Consider the following 18,559-nt stretch of genomic DNA (forward strand, 5'->3'; position numbering starts at 1 on the left):
CTGAAAAAACAAAACAAACCCATCAGAGAGATAGCAAAAACATTAGGCGTGGCCAAAACAACTGTTTGGAACATTCTTAAAAAGAAGGAATTCTTTTTAAGAATGTTGGCACCGGTGAGCTCAGCAACACTAAAAGACCCGGAAGACCACGGAAAACAACTGTGGTAGATGACTGAAGAATTATTTCCCTGGTGAAGAAAACACCCTTCACAACAGTTGGCCAGATCAAGAACACTCTCCAGGAGGTAGGTGTATGTGTGTCAAAGTCAATAATCAAGAGAAGACTTCACCAGAGTGAATACAGAGGGTTCACCACAAGATGGAAACCATTGGTGAGCCTCAAAAACAGGAAGGCCAGATTAGAGTTTGCCAAACGACATCTAAAAAAGCCTTCACAGTTCTGGAACAACATCCTATGGACAGATGAGACCAAGATCAACTTGTACCAGAGTGATGGGAAGAGAAGAGTATGGAGAAGGAAAGGAACTGCTCATGATCCTAAGCATACCACCTCATCAGTGAAGCATGGTGGTGGTAGTGTCATGGCGTGGGCATGTATGGCTGCCAATGGAACTGGTTCTCTTGTATTTATTGATGATGTGACTGCTGACAAAAGCAGCAGGATGAATTCTGAAGTGTTTCGGGAATATTATCTGCTCACATTCAGCCAAATGCTTCACAACTCATTGGACGCTTCACAGTGCAGATGGACAATGACCCAAAGCAGACTGCAAAAGCAACCAAAGAGTGAAAGAGAGAAAGAAGTGGAATGTTATGCAATGCAAAGTCAATCACCTGATCGGAATCCAATTGAGCATGCATTTCACTTGCTGAAGACAAAACTGAAGGGAAAATGCCCCAAGAACAAGCAGGAACTGAAGACAGTTGCAGTAGAGGCCTGGCAGAGCATCACCAGGGATGAAACCCAACGTCTAGTGATGTCTATGCGTTCCAGACTTCAGGCTGTAATTGACTGCAAAGGATTTGCTACCAAGTATTAAAAAGTGAAAGTTTGATTTAGGATTATTATTCTGTCCCATTACTTTTGGTCCCTTAACAAGTGGGAGGCACATATGCAAACTGTTGTAATTCCTACACCGTTCACCTGATTTGGATGTAAATACCCTCAAATTAAAGCTGCAGTTAAAGCACATCTTGTTAGTTTCATTTCAAATCCATTCTGGTGGTGTATAGAGCCAAAAATGTTAGAATTGTGTCGATGTCCCAATATTTATGGACCTGACTGTAAGTGCTATGCTGAACAAAACAGCCAAAGCAGCCAGTTTTGCCTAGATTAATAATTCGGTCTACTATTTGACCTAAAAAGGTCCAGTTGTTATCTCAGATATTAGAATATATTGCATTTAGTGCAATATAATGGCATAGTATAAATCTCTATGGTCACACTAAAGAGCACGTCTGAGAAACTTAAGTTTTTGAAGAGCAAAAGAATTATGAGCATCATTGTAATACTGCAAGCAGCTCTGAAGGCCAAGTGGAACAGCCAAGCAGGTTGTAGCAGCACTAGCTTGAGTGACAGTCCATTCATCCAATAAAGAAGCAAAAGTCATGCAGATCAGTCTTCCCGATCATGGCTACTTTCTACAACCAATCGATAGGCATGGGCAGTTTTAAAAAGGCGAAGGCACAGGCATTGCTTTCATTCCCTTACCTGCAGCGTACCCATAGGTGGTATTCTTGTATTCTTCCCAGCTGATCTTATCGTCTTTATTTTTGTCATAATCCCTCCAGTGCTTGTTAACGTTCTCATAGATATAACGGTTCTGGGTGTGTGTGATCCAATCTTTCAGCTCCTGGCTGGTAATAAAGCCATCCTTGTCTCGGTCTATTTTATCGACTATCTTCCTGGAGAAGAAGATAGGGGCACATTAGAAGAGATGGGAAAGAAGTCTCACCTATCAGATGGGAGTAGGTGTGATTGTAGTACTCCTCCCAGGACACAGTGTGGTCACGGTTCTTATCGGTCATCGCCATTTGTTTATCTACGGCTTCGGAGACAAAACGCCCGTGTACAAACTTCATCCACACCAGGAGTTCAGCCGCTGTGACATAGGTATCATTATTGCTGTCAATCTTATCAAACATTTTCCTGCAATGAACCAAAACTGCATTGATTAAAATTTGAACGGGATCTCAAAAAGGGACTCTATACTTCCAAAAACAAAAAAAACAAAAAACAACCACACACTCAATGAAAATTAGGCTTCGGCTTTGTGAAAAAGGCAGTTTGCTAGTCTGGTCTACATTGTCAACACTCCAAAGCCACCATGGTCTGCCGCTTTAGCCTGGAGAATAAAAATCTGGTGTCTATGGGTATGGGGCATACAGAAGGCTCCCTGCGGCCTTCCACAATGCAGGGCTTAGTGCCTGACCTACTAATTCCTAAGCTCAAGTATTGTCATGTTTGGAAATATGCAAATGTTGACTTTCAGAATTTAAATAAATTACCCAAAGATACTGTGTGCTAGATGCCCTCATTCCCAAATGTGCAATGTGTATGTAGCCATGGATGTTTAAAGAACATTGGAGGACTGAGCACTGTTGTGCTTATTGCTGGAGGAGAACGAAAAGGAGAAGAACGAAAAAGGAAAAAAGGAAAAAAAGGAGAAGGAAGAGAAGAACGAAAAAGGAAAAAAGGAAAAAAAGGAGAAGGAAGAGAAGAACGAAAAGGAAAAAAGGAACAACGAGAACGAAAACAAGGAGAACGAAAACAAGGAGAACGAAAACAAGGAGAACGAAAACAAGGAGAACGAAAACAAGGAGAACAAGGAGAAAAGATAATAATAAAGCAAAGAAACTCCAAGCCGCTCTGCATGATTTGGTCAAAGCCATAGAGATCTATTTATCTAACTCTATGGCTTTGACCAAATCATGCAGAGAGGCTTGGAGTTTTTGCTTTATTAGGCAGACAGGGAAGGTGGTGAACTTTCATACTGATCACCTAGGCAATCTGAGTAGAAGTGGGGAGCTGGAGCCTGCCAAAACCAGGTCCCCCCCTCCAAAACAAAGTCCAAATGTTAAAGGTGGAGGATACAGAAAAGCAGAACTTCCCTTTGGGGTGAAGTTTCGCTTTAAGTTCATCGTACAAGGATCAAATTTCAGCCGATTCCTGAACTGGCTAAAATTCATTCTATGGGTTGCCCTGCATCACCCAACTCTACAAAAGTCGATTTTTCGCTTTACAGTGCCTGCTCACAAGCAGAATAGGAGAGCTGGCTGTCAGAATACTACAGCTGGCACTACAGATTTTCCCAGCCACACCGTTTAGCATGGATAGGGGAATCTGGCGGTGTCTGCTAGGCTAAGACGAAAGTAAAACCTAAGGGCGAAATGAAAAATACACCCATCCTTTATTATTATATAGTATTTATATAGCGCCAATGGTTTGCTCAGCGCTGTACATTATAATGGGAGACAGTACAGTAACAATACACAAGGGGTTCGAGGGCCATGCTCCTTGGAGCTTACAATCTATGGTCAAGGAAGTGGCCATCTTAGCCTTGGTTTGCACATAATCAGTTATGACACCAGCCATGTGCTTGACAGTTCGGTTTAGAACACAAGCAATGTTTCAGACCACAAGCAACTGTGAGTGTTAACATTCATGACATACCTTCTGGAGAATTGATGGATTTGTTCCACGTTAATGTAGTATGTCCAGCTTTACTGGTAAAGTTGAACCAAGCTGAAAGAAATACCACCTCATTCCAGCGACGTGAAAGTGAAAATTCCTTGCTGGCTGCTGTCATCTTCTCCCTGGCTATTTCCAGGGGATGGGTTTTCGGCCCCTTGGTTTGCCAGCGATGGAATGACAGCATCCCACAGGAGATGGTATTTCCAGGACAGCCAGAGTGTGCCAGGAATGCATGATGAACTGCGCATGCGCAACTCAGTGTGCATTCAATAAGAGATTGTAAGCAGGCAGCGGTTTATTATTACAGAACAGATCTGTAATGTCTGAGCTGCATGCTCACAGTTCTTTAGGCTACCTTTACTTCGGCTTAAAGTGTGCATCTGATCACTAAGGCTCCATGTACACGGGACGTTTGGAAAAAAAACACTTCTGAATGATGGAAAGTGACTGCTGGAAAAACATAGATAAAAACAAAAACACACACACACACACACACACACACACACACACACACACACACACACACACACACTTAGTCGCGTTTGCATACCGTGTTTCGGTTTAGAAGCTTTTTTAAAAGAGAACATCAGGAGACCTTCCAAAATGCCCAGAAAAAAAAAAAACCAACCAAAAAAAAAAACCCACCACAGCAAAAAATTAGTAACTTACGACATTGAGAGAAAGAGCAGTATGTGTTGCGATTAGCTGTCTTTTCTGTTTGTAGTCACTATGGATCCCATCATGAGCATAATGCGGCACGTTCTACCATTTTTTTCCTTCACGCAAAACCTGGAACTGACTGTGCCGATGTACCGGGTCCATTTAAATACATGGAAAATGCTTTGCATACATTTCTGATGATGAAAAAAGGCTCTGGACAGCATCTGGACATGGAACAGTTAAAAAAACACTTCTAAAAAACGCGGTTATCTGTGTTTACAAGCATTCCGAACACTGATAAAAATCTACACCTGAATGCAATTTTGGTGTGTAAAAAAACAAAACAAAAAAAAAAACACAAACACCACACACCACACGCTGGAAAGCTCCTGAATGTCAGTTTAGCAGCTGCAGTGTACATGGAGCCTTAAAGTGAATAAATGATGCAATGGTAAGAGACCAGGGAAAAAAAAAAAAAAAAAAAGTGTGTGGGGGGGGGGGGGGGGCCCTCTCTCTTCTCTCTAAATGACAATTGTAAGAATTGTCATTTGTATTGCAGTAAGGACTAAAAACAAACATTCTCAAAAGTGAACAGTACATGCTGGGACCTGACAGTGTGACAGTTCTGCAGCCGAGAATCCATTGAGTTGTCCAAACTTGTCCCACTGTTCAGACTTAAAGGGCAAGCTCATGCTAAACAGTACTGTATGTCAGGTATAGAAAGAAAAAAAAAAAAAAAAAAGTAGACAAGTGGCGCAAACACCTAGTGCATTATCCAAGGTTTATTAAATATTTAAAAAGACAAAAAACACACAAAATAAAGTGCCTAAAAAGCCCGTGAGGCCACAGAGATGGCCCAAAGTGATGGCAGAGTGTCCGACTGGTGGTGCGGTTAGCCTGTTGATGTGTTTCGGGGGACACGCCCCTTTTCCTCAGAGCTCAGATAAGCCGGCCGTAGATGGATCAAGTCTCAGCCAGTTCAGCGAGGACTGTCCGAGATTCGATCGATCTATGGGCAGGCTGATTGGATCAACTTGGGTACAATCAGCTTGTCAGATTGTTAGCATTAGATTACTGCATGCAGCTACAGCGGTGTTCTGCTGGTTGGGAAGACTCCCCGCGCCCCCGTCAGCAGAATACAAATAGTGCTGTGCAGGGCATTTTCTTCCCCCCCCCCTCAGAATAGGTGATGGAACTTCCCCATCTCGGTCCCCCCTACCCACTCCTGAGCACTGTCCCTTGATTCCACCCCCTACCCATCTCCATTTTACCCAATTTTGAGAATAGCGAACCAAGTATCATTTTGTGGTGCCAAGTAATTTGTAAACAAGAAATGCATTAAAATAGATTCCCTGCAGCTATCAACAATAGGTCCCCTGCACAACAATATATCCCACCCCAGCAACCATAGATCCCCTGCACAACAATATATCCCACCCCAGCAACCATAGATCCCTTGCACAACAATAGACCCCACCGTCCAGCAACGAGAGATCCACTGCACAACAATAGACCCCACCAACAATAGATCCCCTGCAAAATAGACCCCACCCCAGCAACAGTAGGTTCCCACCAACAATAGGTCACCCACACAACAATAGACTCCCCCAGCACCAATAGGTCCCAACAACAGACCCCCACCGGAGCAACAATAGACTCCCCCAGCAACAATGGACCCTACCCCAGCAACAAGCAGATCCCCCACACAATAAATTCCTGCAGCAACAATGGACCCCACCCCAACAACATTAGGTCCCCTGAACAGACCCCACCCCAGCAACAATAGATCTCCCACACAACAATGGACCCCATTCCAGCAACAACAGATGCTCCACACAATAGACTCCCCCCCCCCCCCCCTTCCCCAGTAAAGGATTCTCAACAAAATATTAACTGCACTTGAATTTCCCCCCTTTCCTCACCCGGCCATTTTTTTTGCGTTACTTTAACTGACAATTGCGCAGTCATACAAAGCTGCACCCAAATGAAATTTATGTCCTTTTTTTTTCTCTCACGAATAGAGCTTTTTTGGTGGTATTTGATTGCCTCTACATTTTTATTTTTTGTGCTATAAGCAAAAAAAAAAAAATGAGCGACAATTTGAGAAAAAAAAATATTTTGGACTTTGCTATTAAACATGTCCAGAAAAAAAAAAAAAAAATTATAAAAATAAAATTTAGGCCAAAATATATTCTGTGACATATTTTTGCAAAAAAACCCCAAAAAAACCAATGCGTCTAACTTAATTGGTTTACGTGAAAGTTATAGCGTCTACAAAAATGGCAGTATAGATAATGGGAGGGTTTTTTTTCTACTAGTATTGGCGGCGATCAGCGACGTTTAGCAGGACTGTAGCGCACATTCTGACACGGGGTGGGGGGGAAACTTACTGTGTCACTGACATCCCCAGTGACACCAATACAGTGATTAGTGAAAAAAAACCTGACACTGTACTAATGGCACTGGGCGCGCGCCCCCTATCCGGAAATGCAAATTGATGTACACACGTGATTCTGCGCACAGGTGCTGAAATGGCTATTCTTAAGAGCTGTAATTCCATCCAATTTGGATGTACATACCCTCAAATTAAACCCAAGAGTGTGCACTTTCAGCCCATGTCCATTATAGAACTATAGCTGGAAAATGTTTTAGTAAATACCTGAAGAAAACTAAAAAATTGTGGCCAAATATATATGGACCCAACTGTATTCTGATCCCCTGCAAAGTGGTGGTTTTCAATTTGGCCACTCTTGAATGGCAGAAGACCGGTTTCAGCTTTCCACTACTAGGCAAATTATTCAATAAATGTATAAGGCAGCACAGTGGCTCGGTGGTTAGCACTTCCGCCTGGCATTACTCGGGTCATTGGTTCAAATCCCAACCATGGCACCACCTGCCTGGAGTTTGCATGTTTCCCCTGTGCCTGTGTGGGTTTCCTCCAGGTACTCCAGTTTCCTCCCACACTCCAAAGACATGCTGGCCGGCGAATTGGCTCCTGTCTAAATTGTCCCTAGTATGTGTATGTATGAATGTAAGTTAGGGACCTTAGATTGTACGCCCCTTGAGGGTTAGGGACTGATGTGAATGTACAATATACATGTAAAGCGCTGTGTAAATTGACGGCGCTATACAAGTACCTGAAATAATAAATACATTGGTATTAGCAATCATAATGTGTTAATAAAAAAAAAAAAAAAAGAAAAATCCTGATCACTTGCGCAGAGTAGTTCAAGGTTACTATGGTAATGTAAGTTAGGGACCTTAGATTGTACGCCCCTTGAGGGTTAGGGACTGATGTGAATGTAATTATATATATATATATATATATATATATATATATATATATATATATATAATGCGCTGTGTAAATTGATGGCGGTATATAAGTACTTACAATAAAATACGTAAACCATTGTGATCACTAGGATCCTTCAATCACATGACATATGCAGGAAAAAGAACACAATACTTTCCAAAGCAGGACTGAGATGGGTTTCCTAATAAAGCACTTCCTATCCATCCCCCTCCTTCCCTTAAAGGACAAAAAAAAAAAAAAAAAGGAAGAGAAGAAAAGAAATGTGGAGTGTGCCACGTTAACAGTCTGGAATGTTCCCCGACTCCCCCCAGGCTCTGTAGGGTGGGAAATCCAGGCTGTACCTCCTCTACAAAGGCAGTCTTAGACTTCCAGTACTGGCCTGCCTCAATCACTGCACTCCTCTCTGCTCCCACTAGCATGTGAGCAGCAGACTCTCTTCATCTGGCAGCAACTGCTGCATGATATTTTATACATACAGTATTTTATATCATGTTTAATATTTCACACATACACAGCTATATCCAGCCAACTGCTAAACTCCAGATTATTAATTAAATTGCATTAAAAAAAACAAAAAACAAAACAAAAAAACACAAACAAACACAAAAAAGTTACAGCAAGGTTTAGACAACTGTACCTTGTAGAAGTAATTTAAATAAATAAAAGGTGAAACATATTCCACCCAGATTGACCTTCGCACATGTCTGTATTTTAGTGGCAGGGACATTAGATGGTAAGAGAAAAGAAGGCGAAACTAAATTATTCTATAGGGGTTCATTTACTAAAGGCAAAATAGACTGTGCACTCTGCAAAGTGCAGTTGCTCCAGAGCTTAGTAAGGCTCCATGCACACTAACATTTTTTCTGCTCCTAGAAGCTAAATAGGGTTCTCCTATGTGTCCATGTACATTACTTTAGGCTATAAGCATTTTTTGAGCTTCAGTGTCTAGGAGCAGGAAAAAAAAAAAAAAAAAAGCCAGGCACAGTGCAAACGTATTACCTGTGGTGATCTTGCGGCTGATCTTTTTCCACAACATACCATGTTTTCCTTGCACCAACATGGCAGCACACATGTGGTAGTATGCTGCCATGGATTGGCGCCAAGAAAGGAAAAAAAGATGACAGTAAGCATGATACAATTTACAGTTTTTTTTCTGCAATGTGTCTCTATGTGATGGTGGCCATCTTGGTAGATGCAGGGTTTTGCCTCCTCATGTCAGACCCCCCAGCAAGGAGGACAGTGGATTTACAAAAACTCTAAGGCTAGCAGTCACAGGCAGCAGTGCCCTAGATCTCACACTACAGATATGAGGCTGTAGGAACAGGAGTGCCTAGGCACACTCACATACCAGAAGTGCATTGCTGCTGCGCAGAAATTATTCCTGACAAACTATACATTTTTAAGGGCAGGGCTTCGCAACAACCAACATTCAGTGTTTACTATTGTGGTTAGCTGTGATTGGCTACAGCTAATCACATGGTACTGATGGGCTGTAATTGGCCTGGTCTGTACCCTGTGATTGCTGTGACCAATCACAGAGATCAAACACAATAGTACACAATGAATGGAAGCTGTCCATTGTGTACAATTGCTATGTGATCTGCGTTGATTGATCACAGCAATCACATGATTCCAGCTGAGGCCTGGTACACTGATCTGTCATCTGCTATGTCCGGTAGAAACAGATCGCCTCCACCCAGGCCATATGATGTCCACCCAGGATAGCAGCACTACTGCTCGACCCTCATTTGTCTAAAGGCTGGGCAGGAGGCAGTTAAAAATGAATTACATTACATTGGTCCACCTTGGTGGACCAACGTAACTATGCATAGATCATACCTGTAGGATCCCTCCAGTAATCTCCACTAGCTTCTGGGTCCCGTGCTGATCAGATGCATTCTGAACACTGGAGGTCACTTGTTTGGCACAAGTGCCATTCAAAGAATGCTTTGCATTTCCTCAATGAATGCAAAGTGTTCACCGATTGGATGGGGAAGCGCAAAGTCCCCGACATGCTTCTCCATCCTCCTCTTTCCTCCTCCCATTCCTTCCCACTACTGGAGTTTTTTTTCCCCCCTTTCTTGGAGGGGGTACCCATTTCTGACAGTTGCCTTCTCCTCTTTCGCTCGGATCGCCTAGCCCCCACCTTCTGGGACACACCACAACTCCCAGGGGGCTGTGGGTGCACTGAGAAAGCACAACACCAATCACACATGCGTGGTGCCACTCCAGGGCCCAAAGACTGGAGAAGAAGCAGCCCAGGTCAGGATGGCACTGGATCCCAAGTCTAGGATTTGTAGCTGCTGACTTAATTTTTTTTCCAGGGCAAAGTTCAGCAGAAGTCTGGGCAAAAAAAAAAAAAAAAAAATGTTTGAACCATGCAGTGGGGCTGTGCCAGCACTTCATGGGCCAACTGCTCATTTCTGTCTAGGAGCGCTACCAATGAAGATACATTTATGGAATCCACCGATCCTTAGGGTACAAGACCAGTCCCTGCCACTTCTGCCCCCTGCATGCCAGCGGTCTTGTGAATGGACTGTTTCTGACATCACACCCATAGACCAGCTCTGGCCATGAAGACAGCAGGAACAGTCCACTGCTGGATGTGGGGGAGCACAGTTTTCCAGAGGATCGGAGGATGGGGTAAGCATAGCTCTTCCCTAAACCCCTGGACACAATGAACAATTTCCCTTACAGTGAGGGCACAGCCCCAATGCCTGGGAAAATAAAAAGTTTTGCTCGGCTTTAAGCTGTTGTGACCAGATGTGGCCCTCTAAATGCATTCCAGATGTGGAACTAAGTTACCAGCATGAGCTGCTACAATGATTTACTAAAACTGAAGAGTGCAAAATCCGGTGCAGCTGTGCATGATAGTTAATCAGCTTCTAATTTCAGCTTGTTAAATTCATTTTTGACAATAAAACCTGGAAGCTGATTGGTGCAGACAAGAGCTTTATCATTATATAAGCAGCCTTGGCATGCTGAATGAAGATTTTCTAGGTTATAGGTATCCAATATTGTAATTTTCCTTCCCTGGCACCAATCCACATGTATGCTGCCATGCTGGCGTCAGGAAAGGTTATTTCTACCTAAAGTGTCCTGAAAATGTACGGTTTGTCTGGAATTCTTACTGCAAGGCACTACCCGGTACGGGACCGTGCCTAGTCACTCCTCTACCTACAGCCTTATGGCTATGTATCTTTAGTGGGAGATCTAAAGCCGGCCATACATGGGTCGAATTCCACAAGAATTTCCATTCAAATTTCACACCATTAGTGAGCAACAGCAACGGCTGATTTTCATGCGACCACCACATTTGAGTGATCAGGCAGGTCAGAATTTTGAAAAATACAATAATTTCTAAATCAATGGGAGAATCATGCAAGAAATGTAATCGAAAAAGAAATTAACATGAGCTGTGACCTGGAAAGGAAAGAAAATACTTGACCATGAAAATTCTTTTCTGTAGCAACACCAGGCGAAATTAAAGGCTTGGTTGGTTGAAATCAATGGTGGCACCATCGGATTACAAAAAGTCCGATTTTCTACAGGAAATTTGTTCGAAATTCGACCCATGTATGGCCTGCATAAGGCACTGCTGTGTCCGACTACTGATCTTAAGATCTGAAATGTAAAAAGAGCTACACCTCAAATTTTTCTTTAAAATAAAAGCATTTTCCAGTAACTACAAGTCCCAGCCAGGGTCAGACTGACCATTTGTAAACTCGGGCACTGCCCAAGGGCTCTGGGTCAGTAGGGGGCCCCATGAGATGCCCCTGGTACCTTTTTCATAGGCTTTTTTGAGTTTGGGCAAGGACACAGGGGCCCCATGATGCCCTATTGCCTGGGAGCCCCATGAGTTTTGTCAGTCCGCCCCTGGTTCCAGTATACCATGCTGGCTGATTGCTGGGATTTATAACCGATTTGAACTCACTTTGCCAGACTTTGAAATCAGTCAAGACAATAAAAGAATTTGTGACTGGTTGCTGTCAGTTACAGCACACTGCTCTTTAGCTGGCCATACATTAGTAAATTTTCAAACAAATGTTCGTAGGAACATTCTCAGTACATTTAGGAAAAACGACGCTGGAAAATTTGGGCAGCACAGTGGCTAAATGGTCAGCACTTCCACCTGGCAGTACTCGGGTCATTGGTTCAAATCCCAACCATGGCACCACCTGCCAGGAGTTTGCATGTTCTCCCTGTGCCTGCGTGTGTTTCCTCCAGGTACTCCAGTTTCCTCCCACACTCCAAAGACATGCTGGTAGGTTAATTGAATCCTGTCTAAATTGGCAACAGTATGTGTATGTATGAATGTGAATTAGGGACCTTAGATTGTACGCCCCTTGAGGGTTAGGGACTGATGTAAATGTACAATATGTATGTAAAGTGCTGAGTAAATTGATGGCGCTATATAAGTACCTGAAATAAAATTTTAAATGCTTTTAACAGTGTATTGGGTAAATGTAATTTCCTTACCCCAATCTCTCTTTGCTCTCTTCTGGGGTCAGCTGGTCGAAGGTCTTTGCTTCCTCCTTGCCTAGGAAGGCTTCATGGTCATACTGAAAGCCCTCGCTGTCATCGTGCTTGTGGTCACTTAAGTCCTTACTGTGGTGGACGCGATCTTTTTTCTCCTGAGTTGGCACACAAGTCACCAACCATGAACAAAGAGTCACAGCTAAGAGTACGATTAGGGTCTTCATCCTTCCAGCAGAGACAGACCTACAACAATCAAAGCTTATTTGTTAGGAGTTCACATAACGGATTTAGAAACTGACCTCTGACCTTCTCCAGATCTGAAGAGAGAAAGTGTAACTTTGTTTTAGAAAACAACTATTAGAAAAGATCTTTCAAATCTCACCTGGAAGAGAAAGGAGGCCACCAACACAAAAGGATGAGTTTCCATAATTTATTGTGAAGAAAGCATATTGTCACATAGGTCAAGATGGCAACATTTCAGGGCCTTGCAGGGTCCCCTTTCTGAGGGAGACTCGGTGGCCTCAGGAAAGGGAACTTTGTGAGCCCCTGACCCGAGCGACACTGTTTTTCCCAATATTCTTGGAAAACCTTCCATGAGTGCTGGCAACTTTCTTCTTTTCTGGTTTTGCATGGCACCAACTGCTACAGTCCCTACAAGCACCACCTTATTAAAAAAGGTACAGCACCATCAGGAATGTATCTAGTTCCATCCCAGGCCACCCTTGACCTTCTACAGATCAGATTCTCACTTGTAACAAAAGTAAAGTTATAACTATCCTCCTCATTGGCCGACCTCATCGCAGGCTATCCCCTCTTCAGTCTATCATGAATGCTGCTGCCAGACTCATCCACCTTACTAACCGTTCTGTATCTGTCACCCCTCTCAGCCATTCCCTCCACTCAGTGTCCTCCACCCCTCTACTGGCCTCCACTCAGTGTCCTCCACCCCTCTCTGCCAATCCCTCCACTGACCTCCACTCAGTGTCCTCCATCCCTCTCTGCCAATCCCTCCACTGGCCTCCACTCAGTGTCCTCCACCCCTCTCTGCCAATCCCTCCACTGGCTTCCCATTGCCCAATGGATAAAATTCAAAAAACATTAACAATCACATATAGAGCCATTTATAACTCTGCCCCAAATTACATCACCGATCTTGTCTCCAAATATCACCCAAACCGTAATCTCTCGGCTCCTTGCATGACCTCCTGCTCCCTTGTCTCCAGAGCTTCCCCCATCCTCTGGGGCTCTCTACCCCAATTTATCAGGCTATCGCCTACTCTGCTCACTTTTAGGCAACCTAACTCTTCAGGGAAGCCTATCCTGCCCTCAGCTAATAATGGTATCTTCTACGAATACATCCCCCATAGTTACTACCTTTTGTATCACTAGCCCTTTCCTTTTAGATTGTAAGCTCCAAGGAGCCCTCCTAACCCTCTTGTATTGAACTGTATTGTCGCTCGTTATACAGTATTTGTAAAGCGCTGAGCAAACTGTTGGCGCTATATAAATCCTGTATAATAACAACAACCAAAGTTCAGCCAACATCAGTTTCAAACCTGAGATAGAAGAAGAGGTCAGCAGCACTCAAGGATGAGTGTCCAAGATTTATTGTGCAGAACACATAATGTCCCATGGGTCAAGATGACAATGTTCTGAGTCCTTGCAGGATCCTCTGTCTCAGAGCAACTCAGTGACCAAAGGAAGGATGTTGCCATCTTGACCTATGTGACGCTACATGTTTTTCACAATAAATCTTGGTAACTCTTGAGTGCTTGTGACCATCCTCTTTCGGTTTTTCAAGGTGCCATCCATTGCAGTCCTTAGTACCGCCTTATTTTGTCCAGAATAATTAGGACTATACAGCTCTGCCAAAAATCAACCTCTGATGTTCTTAGAACTGTAATAGTTAACTTGTTAAATTTAAGTATCCTATCTGATCAGATCTACAGAAAATCAGTTTCAAACCTGAACCAAAAAACAAGAAAAGGAGTCATCAGCACTAAAGGATGGAGAGTCCCAAGATTTATTGCAAAGAACATATATCATCACCTAGGTCAAGATGCCAACTTTTCGCAGCTCGCTTACAGAGTCCTATTCCATAGGGAAACTCCGTGACCCAAGGAAGGAGAATCTGCAAGCCCACAAACATTGACATCTTAACCTATGGGACATTGTAAGGACATTGAAGCAGGGAACATTCAAACACCCCCTGGTGTCACCCTCCTCTCCATACAGTGATCACATATGTGGTCTGTGCACTGAACAGTCACCCTCCTCTCCATACAGTGACAACATGTATGGTCTGTACACGGAACAGTCACCCCTGGTGTCACCCTCCTCTCCATACAGTGGCAACGTGTATGGTCTGTACACTGATCAGTCACCCTCGCCTCCATACAGGGACAACATGTGGTCTGTACATCGAACAGTCACCCTCATCTCCATACCAGGGCTGGATCTAGTTTGTCTGATGTGGGGGTGCAGTAAAAAAATGTCAGGGGGGCAGAGGATGGGAGATTAGCAGGGCAGAGGACGGGCGGGAGGATCACTGCTGGCGGGGCAGAAGACGGGCGGGAGGATCACTGCTGGCGGGGCAGAAGACGGGCGGGAGGATCACTGCTGGCGGGGCAGAAGAGGACAGAGAAAGGGAATCCTGTGAACCCCCGAAACATTGGCATCTGGAACTATTAGTGTGTCACTAATCTTGGGACACATCCCTGAGTGCTGGTGACCATGTTTCCTTCTGGTTTTCCTGGTGCCACCTATAGACACCACCATATCATAAAGCACCAGCACCACCAGCAATGTGCAGCTCCACAAAACACCAGCTTCACATCTGAACTAAACTCAACTCTACAGATCAGAGGTTCTCAACCTTTTGAAGAGCAAGGGCCACTTAAGTGATTTGGTAACATTCATGGTTCACAATTCAGATTTTATTTATCTTGAATAACATAATGAACATTCCCCTTCTGCAGTCGTTGAAACCTGGTGGGAGGGAAAAGAAGCTGGATTTCAGCAGCTGCAAGAGGAAAATAGAGAGGATCAGTTCCTGTATATGCCACCCTCCTGTGGGCTCCCTGGAGCATGGGGTGGGGTTGTCATTGCGACCCTTGACGCTACACTACTACTGATCGCAATTTCGGCCTGCTAACCGCCATCCCAGAGCATGAGGTCATGGGCCACATCAGAGGGCTTCATGAACCATAGGGTGGATCTACAAATCCACACACATTGCCACTTTGTTTTGAGCGTTCCCAAACCAACTAACAGTTTTATGGTGGCCATACGTGGTTTGATAAACGATCAATCTCTTTTCATCTCAACCAATAGAAATAATCTATAGTTGACAACCTATTCGATGAATGCAACACACAGGAACGGGGATTTTGATTGATAGTTGGGCGAAAGGAACCCAAGTTATCATTTACATTCAATATAAGCCGATAGTATTTAAATTAAATTTATACCTCATCCATCTCCGTGGTGACAACTGATAATTTTCCACCCTGGCCAATCTACTCAGTTGGATCATATCTGATCCAAACCGATTGGAAGGGAATTTAGGACTACACAACTGATTGCGGAGTTGATCATTTTGGCAGGATAAGACGAAAGCGTGTGGCCACCATTAGATGGACCATGCAATTAGGTTTGCTCGGGCTTTACATAAACATAAAAGCAAGACTTATATTCATTATCAAGACTTCAAAATGGAAATATTTATAGGCACAATGTATGCAATCCATACACATTAGAGAACTCACTCTTGACTGGTCGTGTTCTCAGCTGACAACACCAGATATTAAATCTCGAGGGTTGATGATGGGTCAGATCAACCAGCTATTGTATGGAGATGAGGGTGACTGGTGTACAGACCACACATGTTGTCACTGTATGGAGAATGGCCAGATCTAAGCCAACCCTAACCTGCTACTATATCACCCTAATCTGATACTATACTACCATAGCCTGACTCCATACTGATCTCAGTTATGGGTTGTATGGGGAGGAGAAGCTCTGCTGCCTGTGCCCAGGCTGTGTGCAATGCAGGGATGGGAGAAGGAGCTGTGCCCCTGTCCTCTGCCCCGCTAGCAGAGATCCTCCGCCCAGTCCTCTTTTGCCCCGCCAGCAGAGATCCCCCCCCACGTCGTCTTTTGCCCCGCCAGCAGAGAGATCCCCCCATCCCCGTCCTCTTTTGCCCTGCCAGCAGAGAAATACCCCCATCCCCATCCTCTTTTGCCCCGCCAGCAGAGAGATCCTCCCGCCCGTCCTCTGCCCCGCCAGCAGAGAGATCCTGCCCGCCAGTCCTCTGCCCTGCCAGTAGAGAGATCCTGCCCGCCTGTCCTCTGCCCCGCCAGCAGAGAGATCCTGCAAACCCGTCCTCTGCCCTGCCAGCAGAGAGATCCTGCCCGCCTGTCCTCTGCCCTGCCAGCAGAGAGATCCTGCCCCGCCAGCAGAGAGATCCTGCAAACCCGTCCTCTGCCCTGCCAGCAGAGAGATCCTGCCCGCCTGTCCTCTGCCCCGCCAGCAGAGAGATCCTGCCCCGCCAGCAGAGAGATCCTGCAAACCCGTCCTCTGCCTCGCCAGCAGAGAGATCCTCCCCGCCCGTCCTCTGCCCCGCCAGCAGAGAGATCCTGCCCGCCCGTCCTCTGCCCCGCCAGCAGTGATCCTCCCGCCCGTCCTCTGCCCCGCCAGCAGTGATCTTGCCCGTCCTCTGCCCTGCTGATCTCCCATCCTCTGCCCCCCCTGACATTTTTTTACTGCACCCCCACATCAGACAAACTAGATCCAGCCCTGGTATGGAGAAAAGGGTGACTGTTCGATATACAGACCACATGTTGTCCCTGTATGGAGGCGAGGGTGACTGATCAGTGTACAGACCATACACGTTGTCACTGTATGGAGAGGAGGGTGACACCAGGGGTGACTGTTCGGTGTACAGACCATACATGTCACTGTATGGAGAGGAGGGTGACTGTTCAGTGCACAGACCACATATGTGATCACTGTATGGAGAGGAGGGTGACACCAGGGGGTGACCGTTTGGTGTACAGACCACACACGTTGTCACGGTATGGAGAGGAGTGTGACCGTTCAGTGTACAGACCACGCACCTTGCCACTGTATGGAGATGAGTGACACCAGTGGTGACTGTTCAGTGTACAGACCAAGCATGTGGTCACTGTATGGAGGCGAGGGTGACCGTTAAGTGCACAGACCACACACGTTGTCACTGTATGCATTCTCCTGTTCACCAGCTGATCTCTGGTGGTCAATTGGTCTTTCCAACCGTCATCTGAGGTCTATGGCCAGCTTTATAATCAGAAATGGATTTCCCAGAACACTTCCATTGCAAGCAATATTAAAAAAACAAAAACCACTACAATTCATAACAAATGCTTCCCAGATGACAATTCCCAATTCATCCCACCACCAGTTATGGCAAAAATCCCCAAACTGCCACTTCCCTCCAGGGAGCAATTCTGATCCCTATCAGTATAACCTGCACACCCCAACCACTGACCCCACACAGCACACCCCACCACTGACCCCACACCCCAACCACTGACCCCACACAGCACACCCCACCACTGACCCCACACAGCACACCCCACCACTGACCCCACACCCCAACCACTGACCCCACACAGCACACCCCACCACTGACCCCACACCCCACCACTGACCCCACACAGCACACCCCACCACTGACCCCACACCCCAACCACTGACCCCACACAGCACACCCCACCACTGACCCCACACAGCACACCCCACCACTGACCCCACACCCCAACCACTGACCCCACACAGCACACCCCACCACTGACTCCACACCCCACCACTGACCCCACACCCCAACCACTGACCCCACACAGCACACCCCACCACTGACCCCACACAGCACACCCCACACACTTTCAAAACACCCCAACCACTGACCCCACACAGCACACCCCACCACTGACTCCACACCCCACCACTGACCCCACACAGCACACCCCACCACTGACCCCACACAGCACACCCCACACACTTTCAAAACACCCCAACCACTTACCCCACACAGCACACTCCAACTTCCCAACTCAGGAGCAGAACTTTGGATAGAGCGCACTGCCCCTTTAAATGGTTAGACGAGTTTGGGCGTGAAGTGAGGGCGTGTTGCTAGTAATTAGAATACTTCCCCCCTCCCATGGGCGTGTTTACAGAAAGTTCTGGACCGAGAATCGAGCGCTGATTGGCCTGTGCTCGCCACGTTGACACGAGCACGTGTAGAGGCGGCTGGGTGTTGACGTGCCGGGGCGCGGGAGCGCGCAGAGAGGAGGAGGAGGGGGGGGGGGGGGGCTGGTGGGAGGGTGTTGCTAGGTAACCTGGCAGAGTCCGCTGTCAGGGTGATGGAGGCGAGCTCTGGGAGAAGATTGACTTCCAAACATTGGAGGAGG

The 18,559-nt window shown here is 45.7% G+C and overlaps 1 protein-coding gene across 3 annotated transcripts in view; it reads right to left on the reverse strand.

Moving 5' to 3' along the window:
• RCN3 (reticulocalbin 3) overlaps positions 1 to 18,253 on the reverse strand; it is a 30,658-nt gene extending 12,405 nt beyond the window's left edge. Inside the window, exons 1-3 of one of the 3 annotated variants that reach the window (XM_089655176.1) lie at positions 18,175 to 18,253; positions 12,111 to 12,353; positions 1,673 to 1,866 (exon numbers count right to left, since the gene is read on the reverse strand). In XM_089655176.1, the coding sequence (XP_089511302.1) occupies positions 1,673 to 1,866; positions 12,111 to 12,334 (418 nt within the window). In that variant the 5' untranslated portion in view covers positions 12,335 to 12,353; positions 18,175 to 18,253. Of the gene's footprint in view, positions 1 to 1,672; positions 1,867 to 1,916; positions 2,111 to 12,110; positions 12,354 to 17,637; positions 17,650 to 18,174 lie in introns of those variants that run through there. The other 2 variants (XM_089655178.1, XM_089655177.1) reach the window with 2 other exon arrangements.
• Between the last annotated feature and the right edge of the window lie 306 nt (positions 18,254 to 18,559).

The sequence above is a fragment of the Staurois parvus genome, unplaced genomic scaffold, assembly GCF_062004578.1.
Source record: "Staurois parvus isolate SC_StPar_1 unplaced genomic scaffold, SC_StPar_1.0 ptg000827l, whole genome shotgun sequence".
In the NCBI taxonomy this organism is placed as follows: Eukaryota; Metazoa; Chordata; class Amphibia; order Anura; family Ranidae; genus Staurois; species Staurois parvus.